The sequence below is a fragment of the Taudactylus pleione genome, unplaced genomic scaffold, assembly GCF_031769625.1.
Source record: "Taudactylus pleione unplaced genomic scaffold, aTauple2 ptg001928l, whole genome shotgun sequence".
NCBI classification, from domain to species: domain Eukaryota; kingdom Metazoa; phylum Chordata; class Amphibia; order Anura; family Myobatrachidae; genus Taudactylus; species Taudactylus pleione.
Window position 1 is genome coordinate 414,063 of NW_028286325.1, and position 14,764 is coordinate 428,826.

Genomic DNA, 14,764 nt, shown 5'->3' on the forward strand with positions numbered 1-14,764 from the left:
ATTTGTAATAGAGAAGACCGTTTAGGAAAAGCTATGCTCTTGATTACCGTGGTTCTGCCTAACAAGGACAGAGGCAGATTCATCCATCCCAACAATAGTCTAGAGATATTTGTTAGATATCAAGTGGATGAAGTCCTCCGGTGCCCCAAACCTCCTCAATGCCTCAAATAAGTGCTCCCATGTGACTAGATCAAAGGCCTTTTCGGCGTCCAATGATAACATTACGTTGGTATCGTGACAGCCCAAGGACTCCACCCACTGCATGATCAAAGCACCTTCCTAATATTTGCAACAGACTTTCGGCCATGAATGAATCCAGATTGATCGGCATGGATAAGAGACGGCAAAATCAATTTAAATCTATTCGCTGACAGTTTCGTGAAAATGTTGTAGTTCGTATTTAATAATGAAATTGAACGGCACGAACTGGGGAGTTCTGGGTCACGGCCCGGTTTTGGCAAGACTGATAGTAGCAGAATTAAAGTATTGTGGAGGACTATTGCCCGATGGAATGGAATTCTAAACCTCCATAAGGGGCTCAGATATCTTAGAGGATAAAATCATTGCAGAGGCCATCAGGGCCTGGGGCTTTATTGAGTTTTAAAGAGGAAATTACTGCCGTGACTTCATCAATGGTCACCGGTTTTATCAACGATGAGGCCTGATCTGCGGACAGGCCGGGCACATGTATGTTAGACCAAAAAGCCGCCTTCCTGGACTTATCCATCACCTGTCTGGAGTATAATTGTGACTAGAATGACCTAAGGATAGCTGTGATATCCGCATTGGATCTAAGTTACCATCGGTGCCTCTTAGAGCTTTAATAGTTGTGGGTGAGTGATGCCCTTTTAGTAAGTTGGACAATAGTCTGCTGGATTTATTTCCACGAATATAAAATCTCGATTCCTTATTAAAAGTATATTTTGATTCCATTGAGGACATAACATTATCAAACAGCGTTTTCTGATGATAATATTCCTGTTTGGATGCCGGATTAGGATTAGTTTTGAACTCATAATATGCGGAAGTAAATTTCGCCTGAGAATCCAAGAAATCTGATCCCATCTGTTTATCTCTATGTTTGCGATGGGACAAAATGACTCCTCTTATCACAGGTTTAGAAGCCTGCCAGAACAGAAGCGGATTATCATGTTCTCATTCCGAGTTATCATGTTTAAAGTCACTCCATGCTGATTCCAACATATTGCGGAACTTTATGGAGCTAGACAAATAGGATGGAAAGCGCCAGTGGCGAATAGGGGCCCTTATCGGTGGTAACTGATATCTTCATACAACACAAAGCATAATCAGATATATGAATTCAATTTTAGAATTTAACACCCTAGAGTACAAGCGATCAGAGAGCAATAGGTAGTTGATGCATAAACGGTGCCATGAGCCGCAGACAGGCACGTAAAATCCCGATCCACAGGATGGCACGCCCTCCACACATCCACCAATCCCAGCTGTTCACACATGTTTTCTCCAAGGCTAAAACTCTCAGCAAGCAGCGTTACATGATGGGGATCTCCCGCAGCGTTACCGGATGGGGATCCCCCGCAGCGTTACATGATGGGGATCTCCCGCAGCGTTACCTGATGGGGATCCCCCGCAGCGTTACATGATGGGGATCTCCTGCAGCGTTACCTGATGGGGATCTCCCGCAGCATTACCTGATGGGGATCCCCCGCAGCGTTACCTGATGGGGATCCCCCGCAGCGTTACCTGATGGGGATCCCCCGCAGCGTTACCTGATGGGGATCCCCCGCAGCGTTACATGATGGGGATCTCCCGCAGCGTTACCTGATGGGGATCCCCCGCAGCATTACCTGATGGGGATCCCCCGCAGCGTTACCTGATGGGGATCCCCGCAGCGTTACCTGATGGGGATCCCCCGCAGCGTTACCTGATGGGGATCCCCCGCAGCGTTACCTGATGGGGATCTCCCGCAGCGTTACCTGATGGGGATCCCCGGCAGCGTTACCTGATGGGGATCCCCCGCAGCGTTACCTGATGGGGATCTCCCGCAGCGTTACCTGATGGGGATCTCCCGCAGCGTTACCTGATGGGGATCTCCCACAGCGTTACCTGATGGGGATGCCCCGCAGCGTTACCTGATGGGGATGCCCCGCAGCGTTACCTGATGGGGATCCCCCGCAGCGTTACCTGATGGGGATCCCCCGCAGCGTTACCTGATGGGGATTCCCCGCAGCGTTACCTGATGGGGATCCCCCGCAGCGTTACCTGATGGGGATCTCCCGCAGCGTTACCTGATGGGGATCCAGGTGACGTTATTATCACAGGGCTTCACCCAATATTTTTTTCACATTTATATTTAGTAACTCTGGTCGGATCACATTTCCCATTACAGTTATGGGAAATGCGATCTGCTTTACTAAAAATAAGTGATACTTAGGGGTTGGAGTAGAATTTTACGAATTCTACTCCAATTGCCCTGTAATAACTATGGGGCCTATTCATCAACACTAAAATAACGTTTTTAAGGACATTTTCCTTAAATAACGTTATTTTGGTATTCATGAACAGACTTAGCACAGGAGATATCACAGATATCTCCTTGCTAAGTGCCCCTGCGTTAATTTCCACACTCCCCATACATTAGTACATTAGTATGGGTATATTAGTACATTAGTATGGGGATATTAGTACATTAGTACATTAGTACATTAGGATGGGGATGTGGAAATTATGGTATTCAGCAAATTCCGAAAATTATGAATTTTTGGAATTTGATGCAGTTACTATTCGCCACTGTGAGGTGGCGAATAGCAGAATCGACTTACCTGTATCCACGTGTGCAGGTCCCCCGACGAGTCCCTCCGGCGCTCTGCTCCCTCCTCAGGCTCCGGAGGCTGGTCGGACATGTGTGCTCCCCAGCAGAGCACAAGAAAGTTTAGAGGAAAAAAAAAAAGTTTTTTTTTTTTTTTTTTTTTCTAATTTGTCATGTGGTCTGCTGGGAAACCACACGACAGACCAGCAGGACGGAGCCGGAGGCTGCTGCGCGGACAGGTAAGTCGGGGGGGGGGGGGGAAGGTGAGCGGAGGGGGGAAGGGGGTGGGGGGCCGGGATGGGGTACACAAACTTAACGCATCTGTAGGCAGTGCTGTGCATGCGCTGGTATTACAGATGTAACAGCGCATGCGCAGCACTGTTTCCAGATGCGATAAGGTAGTGTAGGCAGGAAAAGTATCTATTTCCCGAAAAGCTGTCATCGCAAAAATGACAGCTACCGGAATAGATACTTATGGAGAGGTGGAATGATGGATTCCACCTATAATTAGCTAGAACTCCATGAGAGTTCTAAAGCTAATTATCTCCAGAGAATTTTTAGGTTTAATGAATAGGCCCCTATAGGTGATACTAAAATAATGTGAAAAGGGTGTGAAAACTTTAGTAAAAATAATGTTGATAAATAGAGCCCTAAGCCTTGAATGGAGATAAAGTTAACGGTGATAAAGTACCAGCCAACCAGCTCCTAACTGCCATTTGTCAAACACAGTCTGTGACATGACAGGAGCTGATTGGCTGGTACTTTATCTCTCTAAGGCTAAATACATCTCCCCCCGTAGTACCTATTAGGGTTACTGGGTGTGTGTGATGTTGTTTTCATGCTCTTCTTACTGGCACCTACTGTACAGGGAGACTCCTGAATTTCGGAGATTCCACCCCCCACCCGCAATGCTCCTGAGATTAGGCGAGTCTCCTGCATCTGTCCACTTTCTGCGTAGGTCCATAGTGGCCGCAATGCCGCAAATCTCGTCATTTCACAGCGGGGGTGGGACTATGATGACGTGATTCATGGCGCCGGTCACTTCTCACCTGGGCTTCACCTTCCAGCATCTTCCTCGGGCAGGGTAAAAAGTAGCCGCATATTACCGGCCTGGCAGCTCCGCAACGCTACCAGCAAAGAAGGCGGTAACCGGAAAATGATCTCCACTGCCAGCTCTCTGAGAAAAAGTACCAACCAATCAACTCCTGTCATTTAGTACATCTCCCCGTATGTATGTAACCATTTGTCAGTGTTATCATGTAGTCCCATTTACAGTGAATACGTTTCCTGGAGATTTTGTTAGGGGACAATTAATCGTCTTTATTGCGTTCCCTGTCACGCTGACTGTACCGTTCTTGTGTAACTGTTTCTGTCTCCTGTAGTTTAATAACTGGAGTATTACAAGTTCTCTGTGGATATTGACATTGATTTTCCCATCAATAGGAAGGAATCCCGGCTGCCAGGCCAGTATAAAGTCATGTTTGTTGCCAAAATGCTGGTGACTCCCTCACGCCTCTGTCAGATCAAGGGTTAAATGTAGCTCAGGCTACAGGAGCCCTTTCCTGATTGTGACAATATGGGCTGAGGCCTAATGTCACCATAGTCACCATGTAAACGTGACCAAACCCATGTGCTGGATGTGATCCCAACAGCGTCTCCCAGTCCCTCTGTACATACTGGGAGGACAGCTGGGTACAATAGCCACATTACACGGCAGAGGTCAGTGTGTCTGTGACTGCAGGTGAGTGAGGGGGTGTTACAGTAACAGACAGCGGGAGATGCCTTCCCATGGCTGGCATTATGCATCTCTTTAGGGGGGAGAGAGAAAGTGGATGGAGATAAAGTACCAACCAATCAGCTCCTAACTGTCATTTTACAAACACAGCCTGTAACATGACAGTTAAGAGCTGATTGGTTGGAACTTTACCTCCATTCACTTTCTCTCTCTCTCTCCAAGGCTTAGTTCATAAACTCTGGAGAGAGAAGAAGTGGCCCAAAGCAGCCAATCAGCTTGTAGCTATCAATCACAGACTGCAGGATAAATGCCAGAAGCTGATTTGTACAACTTGTCCACTCTCTCTCTCCAAGGCTTGGTACATCTCCCCCTATCTCTCTCCAAGGCTTGGTACATCTCCCCCTCTCTCTCTCTCCAAGGCTTGGTAAATCTCCCCCTCTCTCTCTCTCCAAGGCTTGGTAAATCCCCCCCCCCCCTCTCTCTCCAAGGCTTGGTACATCTCCCCCTATCTCTCTCCAAGGCTTGGTACATCTCCCCCTATCTCTCTCCAAGGCTTGGTACTACTCGCCCTCTCCCTCTGAGGCTTGGTACATCTCTCCCTCTCTCTCTCCGAGGCTTGGTACATCTCCCCCTCTCTCATTCTCTCTCTTTTCGAGGCTTGGTACATCTCCCCCCCTCTCTCTCTCTCCGAGGCTTGGTACATCTCCCCCTCTCTCTCTCTCTCCGATGCTTGGTACATCTCCCCCCCCTCTCTCTGTCCGAGGCTTGGTACATCTCCCCCCCCCCTCTCTCTGTCCGAGGCTTGGTACATCTCCCCCTATCTCTCTCCAAGGCTTGGTACATCTCCCCCTTTTGGTTCTGCCAGTTTACGGTGCTGCTCCTAACAAAAAGGACTCAGTGTATCGCATGGCTCATCATAGGAAGTGATCTATGGTCTATACAGCCCTGTGTTCATATTGCTACATGCTATTTACTAATGCTACACACTGCTACATGGGGTCTATGTACTAATGCTACACACTGCTACATGGGGTCTATGTACTAATGCTACACACTATACATGGGGTCTATGTACTAATGCTACACGCTGCTACATGGGGTCTATGTACTAATGCTACACACTATACAAGGGGTCTGTGTACTAATGCTACACACTATACAAGGGGTCTGTGTACTAATGCTACACACTATACATGGGGTCTGTATACTAATACTACACACTGCTACATGGGGTCTGTGTACTAATGCTACACACTGCTACATGGGGTCTGTGTACTAATGCTACACACTGCTACATGGGGTCTGTGTACTAATGCTACACACTGCTACATGGGGTCTCTGTACTAATGCTACACACTGCTACATGGGGTCAATGTACTAATGCTACACACTGCTACATATGGGGTCTATGTACTAATGCTACACACTGCTACATGGGGTCTATGTACTAATGCTGCACACTGATACATGGGGTCTATGTACTAATGCTACACACTATACATGGGGTCTATGTACTAATGCTACACACTATACATGGGGTCTGTGTACTAATGCTACACACTGCTACATGGGGTCTATGTACTAATGCTACACACTGCTACATGGGGTCAATGTACTAATGCTAAACACTATACATGGGGTCTATGTACTAATGCTAAACACTGCTACATGGGGTCTATGTACTAATACTACACACTGCTACATGGGGTCTATGTACTAATGCTAAACACTGCTACATGGGGTCTGTATACTAATACTACACACTGCTACATGGGGGTCTATGTACTAATACTACACACTGCTACATGGGGTCTGTGTACTAATACTACACACTGCTACATTGGGTCTATGTACTAATACTACACACTGCTACATTGGGTCTATGTACTAATGCTAAACACTATACATGGGGTCAATGTACTAATGCTAAACACTATACATGGGGGTCTATGTACTAATGCTAAACACTGCTACATGGGGTCTATGTACTAATGCTACACACTGCTACATGGGGTCTATGTACTAATGCTACACACTATACATGGGGTCTGTGTACTAATGTTAAACACTTCTACATGGGGTCTATGTACTAATGCTACACACTGCTACATGGGGTCTATGTACTAATGCTACACGCTGCTACATGGGGTCTATGTACTAATACTACATACTATACATGGGGTCTGTGTACTAATGCTACACTCTATACATGGGGTCTATGTACTAATGCTACACACTATACATGGGGTCTATGTACTAATGCTACACACTGCTACATGGGGTCTATGTACTAATGCTACACGCTGCTACATGGGGTCTATGTACTAATGCTACACACTATACATGGGGTCTATGTACTAATGCTACACACTGCTACATGGGGTCTATGTACTAATACTACACACTGCTACATGGGGTCTGTGTACTAATACTACACACTGCTACATTGGGTCTATGTACTAATGCTAAACACTATACATGGGGTCAATGTACTAATGCTAAACACTATACATGGAGGTCTATGTACTAATGCTAAACACTGCTACATGGGGTCTATGTACTAATGCTACACACTGCTACATGGGGTCAATGTACTAATGCTACACACTGCTACATGGGGTCTATGTACTAATGCTACACACTATACATGGGCTCTGTGTACTAAACCTTGGATTTAGATTAATTGAACGGATATAAATATAAAGTACCAACCAATTAGCTCCTAACTGCCATGTCACAAGCTGTTTGAAAAATGACAGGAGCTGATTGGCTGGTACTTTATCTCCATCCAAGGCTTAGTACATAGACCCTATAGACAAGAATAGGTTATAGCACCTTTGTGTATCTTCGCAATCTCCATCCAATCGCTTTCAGGCCCCTACCAGGTGTACAATATGGCTGACGCAAGACCTTCTCTGACGTAGGTGACACCCATCGCGCTTGTCATGTCCATCTATACCGGAATATCCTGCAGCTGTTGTGCGGCGTCGGGGTCTAGAAATGGAAGATACCCAATGGGAACACATTGCGGGAACAGGAACAGACCCAGGTATAAAGTCACAATGTCCTATTTCAGCAGTATGAGGAACATTAGCAGCAGCTCTGCACCCTGTGCACCCTAAGCTCTGCGTCCTGTGCGTCCAAGCTCTGCGTCCTGTGCGTCCAAGCTCTGCGCCCTGTGCGTCTATTCTCTGCGCCCTGTGCGTCTAAGCTCTGAGCCCTGCGCATCTGACCTCTGCGCCCTGTGCTTCTAAGCTCTGCGCCCTGTGCTTCTAAGCTCTGCGCCCTGTGTTTCTAAGCTCTGCGCCCTGTGCGTCTATTCTCTGCGCCCTGTGCGTCTATTCTCTGCGCCCTGTGCGTCTGACCTCTGCGCCCTGTGCTTCTAAGCTCTGCGCCCTGTGCTTCTAAGCTCTGCGCCCTGTGCATCTATTCTCTGCGCCCTGTGCTTCTAAGCTCTGCGCCCTGCGCTTCTAAGCTCTGCGCCCTGTGTTTCTAAGCTCTGCGCCCTGTGCGTCTATTCTCTGCGCCCTGTGCGTCTATTCTCTGCGCCCTGTGCGTCTGACCTCTGCGCCCTGTGCTTCTAAGCTCTGCGCCCTGTGCTTCTAAGCTCTGCGCCCTGTGCATCTATTCTCTGCGCCCTGTGCTTCTAAGCTCTGCGCCCTGTGTTTCTAAGCTCTGCGCCCTGTGCGTCTATTCTCTGCGCCCTGTGCGTCTGACCTCTGCGCCCTGTGCTTCTAAGCTCTGCGCCCTGTGCTTCTAAGCTCTGCGCCCTGTGCATCTATTCTCTGCGCCCTGTGCTTCTAAGCTCTGCGCCCTGCGCGTCTGACCTCTGCGTCCTTTGCGTCTAAGCTCTGTGGCCTGCGCGTCTGACTTCTGCGCCCTGTGCTTCTAAGCTCTGCACCCTGTGCTTCTAAGCTCTGCGCCCTGTGCTTCTAAGCTCTGCGCCCTGCATGTCTAATCTCTGCGTCCTGCGCGTCTAATTTCTGTGCCCTGTGTGTCTAAGTGCGGCACGTCTAAGCTCTGCGCGTCTAAGCTCTGCGCCCTGCATGTCTAATCTCTGCGTCCTGCGCGTCTAATTTCTGTGCCCTGTGTGTCTAAGTGCGGCACGTCTAAGCTCTGCGCGTCTAAGCTCTGCGCCCTGTGCGTCTAAGCTCTGCGCCCTAGTTATTCAAACGGTTAGATGAAAATATTGCACTAACTATGGCTACATATGTCCATGCAGGGGGCTGCTCATTAATGCTACAAGATAAAGGTAATATACGGGTTATTTATGGGAAGGGCAGAAGCCGCCGCGGTTTGTACTTATCTGGGTGGTTACACACGGGCTTAGTACAGCTGTAAGATGGCAGCACAGCAGGTGTTGGACCCGCACCCCGAGCCCAGCACCCCCAGCCCCGCACTCCCAACCCCGCACCCCAAGCCACACGCCCCGCACCCCCAGCCCCGCACCCCCAGCCCCGCACCTCCAGCCCCACACCCCCAGCCCCACACCTTCCGTCTCCACCACCACCAGTGTATCTTACTGCTGCACGCCGGGCGATTTCTTCATCTTCATTGTTAACCCTGCATCAGGCTCACCTCTGGGACTCCCAGGTTTGGGCGCAGTGCGCCTGAAAGGCGCCTGTTATTAAAGCGTCATTAGCACCTAATTAACTCAATTCTAATGCTCTTACAGTGATCAGTGACCTTCATTAGGATGTACAAAGAGAGAATATATGGAAATCTGATTCACAAAACCACATTTATTAACCTTAAAGCAATTAAAACAAAAAATACTTAATTGTAAGAGGCCGCCCTGGACAAACCTACATATTTCCGCAAAATACCCACAACCTTTGTAATTTTCATTCATAAAATGAGCAAAATACACAAAATTGTGAGAAAATAAAAAGAAATATGTACCTTCAAAAGTCGGACGAGTTTGGGCGCAATGAGCCTGAGGCCAGGAAAGTCACTATTGCACTCCACGCAGGTGGCGGGAAAACTGACTAGGGGGGTATCAAACAGCACCTAGAGATAGGAAGGTAGTAGGAGGAGTAAGCCCCTGTGCCCCTTCGCGGCAGAGAGGTGAGCGAGAACAGCTTTGTGGCGCCTGTCAGGCCAGCTGCGCCCAACGCGGGGATGCATGCAATAAATACATACTGTACATGCAATACATACAGGCATGTGATAGATACATACTGTACATGCAATACATACAGGCATTACAAACATACAGACATACAATAAATAAAAACATATATTCAATACATACAGGCAGGTGATAAAGAAATAAATACATACATACATACATACACAATAAATAAATACATATATTCAATACATACAGGCAGGTGATAAATAAATACATACATAGATACAGACACAAATAAATAATTACATATATTTAATACATACAGGCAGGTGATAAATAAATAAATACATAGATACCGACACAATAAATAAATACATATATTCAATACATACAGGCAGGTGATAAATAAATACATACATACATACAGGCAGGTGATAAATAAATACATATATTCAATACGTACAGGCAGGTGATAAATAAATACATACACAATACATACATACATACATATATTCAATACATACAGGCAGGTGATAAATAAATACATACATAGATACCGACACAATAAATAAATACATATATTCAATACATACAGGCAGGTGATAAATAAATACATACATACATACAGGCAGGTGATAAATAAATACATATATTCAATACGTACAGGCAGGTGATAAATAAATACATACACAATAAATAAATACATATATTCAATACATACAGGCAGGTGATAAATAAATACATACATACACAATAAATAAATACATATATTCAATACGTACAGGCAGGTGATAAATAAATAAATACATACATACATACAGGCAGGTGATATACAAAACCTGTGTTGTTTTTTTAGACCATACATGTTTACATATAACATATACTATATACCACGTATACTATTATTGAGTATATTACAATGCTGCACTCTCTGTATTATTATTACTTGTTGTCTCAGACACATTCTTTATTTGCAGGACATCTCCTGTGCCTGGCTGCCTCACAGGGGGAAAGGCCAGAGACCTATTGTCTTCCCCTGCCAGGTATGTCCCCTCCTTACCTCTTAGCTCTGCGCCATTCTCTATCTCTACCTCATTTTCATCAGAGGATTTAGTTTGGCGGTAAGGAGATATACAGCTTAGCGGAAAACCGACATGGGCTCCCCAAATTCCTGGGGAACCCAGCACTGAACGTTGCCAGCCTAAGCTGCTGGGACCATAGAGGGGAACCCCACAGCATGGTTGTGTGTCCTCCATGCCCCATCATTCAAGTCCCCCGTCCCCCCAGGTATAACCAGCCCTGGTGCCAATAACTTCGTGGCTATACTCCACACCCAATGCCCATTTGTTACGGAGGTAATGAAATGGTGAATAATTGAATAAAGAGCACTTGGACAAATTACAGATCTCAGTATGGCCAAGTTGAGAAAAATGGCTGCCACGGCCTGCTGCTACTTGCAGAACCACAAGTTCCAGCTTGCCCTGGCAATATGTCATGCTGGCACCTGTAATGTAAATAAACGCAGTGACACTTTTTAAAATAAAAATGTAATAGACACAAAATTGTTGACCTGTATTTCGCCAAAGACAAATAGTTTTTTTTTCCTATTATTAACCATTTTATTACCCCCAGTACCCACTGTCCTGAGATACAGGGAAGAACGCTAGCGCTATTAGTGCCAGGGCTGGTAACAGTCAGGCAGGCGAGCACCACACCACTCCCCTGGCACCAACTGGTCTGGGGCTGTCTGGAAGCATGGTGGGTGACCCACTGTATGGTTCCAGTAGCCCAGGCTGGCAATGCCCAGTGCTGGTTACCCCAAAGTCAGGGAGACCCCATATCAGTTTTCCCCTTGTGTAACCAGCACAGGCTGTAAGCCCCAGTCCTAATAAGAAAGTAGGGGAGACCCCATACTTTTTGTTGGCAAACTGCAGGTCTCAGCTGGCCTTGTAGTTCATCATAAAAAAGGGGTGAAAAAAGTCTAGTTAAAATAATAAATAAATACATATACAAAAGTTATATCTATCTATATATACAGTGTATGTGTGTGTATGTATATATGTATGTGTATATACAGTCAGGTGCATAAATATTGGGACATTGACATAATTTTCATATTTTGGCCTCTATTCACCACCACAATGGCTTTGAAATGAAACAAACAAGATGTGATTTACCTGCAGACTTTCAGATTTAATTTGAGGGTAATTACATCCAAATCAGGTGAACGGTGTAGAAATTACAACGGTTTCTATATGTGCCTCCCACTTTTTAAGGGGCCAAAAGTAATGGGACTATCAACTCAAAAGCTATTTCATGGACAGGTGTGGGCTATTCCCTCGTTATTTCATTATCAATTCAGCAGGTAAAAGGTCTGGAGTTGATTCTAGGTGTGACATTTGCATTTGGAATCAGTTGCTGTCGACTCTCAATATGAGATCCAAAGAGCTGTCACTATCAGTGAAGCCATCATTAGGCTGAAAAATCGAAACAAACCCATCAGAGAGACAGCAAAAACATTAGGTGTGGCCAAATCAACTGTTTGGAACATTCTTAAAAAGAAAGAACGCACCGGAGAGCTCAGCAACACCAAAAGACCCGGAAGACCACGGAAAACAACTGTGGTGGATGACAGAAGAATTATTTCCCTGGTGAAGAAAAACCCCTTCACAACAGTTGGCCAAATCAAGAACACTCTCCAGGAGGTAGGTGTATATGTGTCAAAGTCAACAATCAAGAGAAGACTTCACAAGAGTGAATATAGAGGGTTCACCACAAGATGTAAACCATTGGTGAGCCACAAAAACAGGAAGACCAGATTAGAGTTTGCCAAACAACATCTAAAAAGCCATTACAGTTCTGGAACAACATCCTTTGGACAGATGAGACAAAGATCAACTTGTACCAGAGTGATGGGAAGAGAAGAGTATGGAGAAGGAAAGGAACTGCTCATGATCCAAAACATACCACCTCATCAGTGAAGCATGGTGGTGGTAGTGTCATGGCGTGGGCATGTATGGCTGCCAATGGAACTGGTTCCCTTGTATTTATTGATGATGTGACTGCTGACAAAAGTAGCAGAATGAATTCTAAAGTGTTTCAGGCAATATTATATGCTCATATTCAGTCAGATGCTTCAGAACTCATTGGACGGCGCTTCACAGTGCAGATGGACAATGACCCGAAGCATACTGCAAAAGCAACCAAAGAGTTTTTTTTAAGGCTAAAAAGTGGAATGTTATGCAATGGCCAAGTCAATCCCCTGACCTGAATCTGATTGAGCATACATTTCACTTGATGAAGACAAAACTGAAGGGAAAATGCCCCAAGAACAAGCAGGAACTGAAGACATTTGCAGTAGAGGCCTGGCAGAGCATCACCAGGGATGAAACCCAGCGTCTGGTAATGTCTATGCGTTCCAGACTTCAGGCTGTAATTGCCTGCAAAGGATTTGCAACAAAGTATTAAAAAGTGAAAGTTAGATTTAGGATTGTTTAGTTTGTCCCATTACTTTTGACCCCTTAAAAAGTGGGAGGCTCATATAGAAACCGTTGTAATTCCTACACCGTTCACCTGATTTGGATGTAATTACCCTCAAATTAAATCAGATGCCTTTCGATGTACTGGATTAATCTAATAAATACCGGAGGTAACATGTGATGCGAACGGCAAAGGGGCGTCTTTACAAAATAGCGAGCGCATTTTTCGTTCGCTCGCTCAGACATAGAGGCGTCAACAAACTGCAATGAGCGAGCGCTCCCTTTTTTGGAACGACTGTCCGCAAATAGCGTCCGGCTCTGAATCAGGCCCATAGAGTGTAAGCTGCACTGGGACAGGGACTGATGTGAATGACCAACTATTCTCTGTAAAGCGCTGCGGAATATGTGTGCGCTATATAAATAACTGGTAATAATAATAATATAGTCTATGACCAGCTTTACAAATTGCTCTTCTGTATGTTACTGTGCATCGGCTGACTGTTCCTGTTTGTATCTTCGTGCAGACAGTGGACGTCTCAGAGACTGTCCGACCCCAGGACCACGAGCAGAGGATCCTCCAAGGTAAGTGTCATTACTCAGCGCTAACACGACAGTCCTGTCCCACCTCCCTGTAGTGCTCAGACGTTCTCTGACGGCTGCATGTAATGTAATCTGCGCCATTTCATCCGCACTATATATGATTCATCCAATGCCATCCGCGGCGTCTGTGACGTCTTTGTGCTTTGCTGGGCAGTGCTGCTCTTTTCACCATTTTGCGAGGGTGGTTCAATAAATAATGTAACAGACGTCTCATCATGTGAATTTATTCAGCTCATATTGCTTATACATATAATCATGGCCTTGGTGCAGAGTATTTCTCCACCTAGTCCCCATACTTGTCTAAGCATTTGTTCCAGCGGTACACCAGGGCGTCTATCCCGGCAAAGAAGAAATCCGTGTCCGGTACCTGAAGCCAGGACATGGCGGCTGCTGACCTTCACCGTCGGAGCGAATCACTTTCCACCCAGGAGCCTCTTCAATGGTCCACAGAGATGGAAATCACTCGGTGCCAGGTCAGGGCTGTCGGGAGGATGGACCAGTACCTCCCAATGGTATCGCTGCCGCTGTAATAATTCATGTGTGCGGTTGGCTGAGCGTGACCTGGCGTTATCGTGCGGCAATATGACGTCTGCTCGCAGCAACCCAGGTCATTTCTATGAATTCTCATCTGCAACCGGCTCAGTGTGTCACAATAGCGATCAGCATTCACAGTATCTCCGATGGTGAGGAAATCAATGAGAAGCCCGTCCTTATGGTACCAAACCACGGCCGCCATGATCACCTTTACTGACAGAGGTGTTTGAATTGCTTTGAAGGTGGGGACGATGCGCGTTTCCATGTCATGGCTGCTTCATCTCCGGTGTCACATGATGCCCCCACGTTTCATCGCCTGTAACGATACGCTGCAGAAGCTGCGCTCCCTCCTCATGGTACCGCGTCATGTGCACGGGAGACAATCCCATCCTATCGGTTCTGTGAACGTCTGTAAGTTGCTTCGGTCCCCGGCGTGATCACTGTCTCCTGTACCCTGGTTTCTCCTGTACCCCGGTTTCTCCTGTACCCCGGTTTTTCCCGTACCCCGGTTACTCATGAACGATGTTGTATACAGCAGCCACTGAGATGGT

The 14,764-nt window shown here is 46.3% G+C and overlaps 1 protein-coding gene across 1 annotated transcript in view; it reads left to right on the forward strand.

Moving 5' to 3' along the window:
* Window positions 1-4,446: 4,446 nt before the first annotated feature.
* FLACC1 (flagellum associated containing coiled-coil domains 1) overlaps window positions 4,447-14,764 on the forward strand; it is a 71,148-nt gene continuing 60,830 nt past the window's right edge. The window contains exons 1-4 of the mRNA XM_088465255.1: window positions 4,447-4,532; window positions 7,451-7,575; window positions 10,578-10,643; window positions 13,604-13,661. Of these exons, the coding sequence (XP_088321381.1) occupies window positions 7,472-7,575; window positions 10,578-10,643; window positions 13,604-13,661 (228 nt within the window). The 5' untranslated portion in view covers window positions 4,447-4,532; window positions 7,451-7,471. The remainder of the gene's footprint in view (window positions 4,533-7,450; window positions 7,576-10,577; window positions 10,644-13,603; window positions 13,662-14,764) is intronic.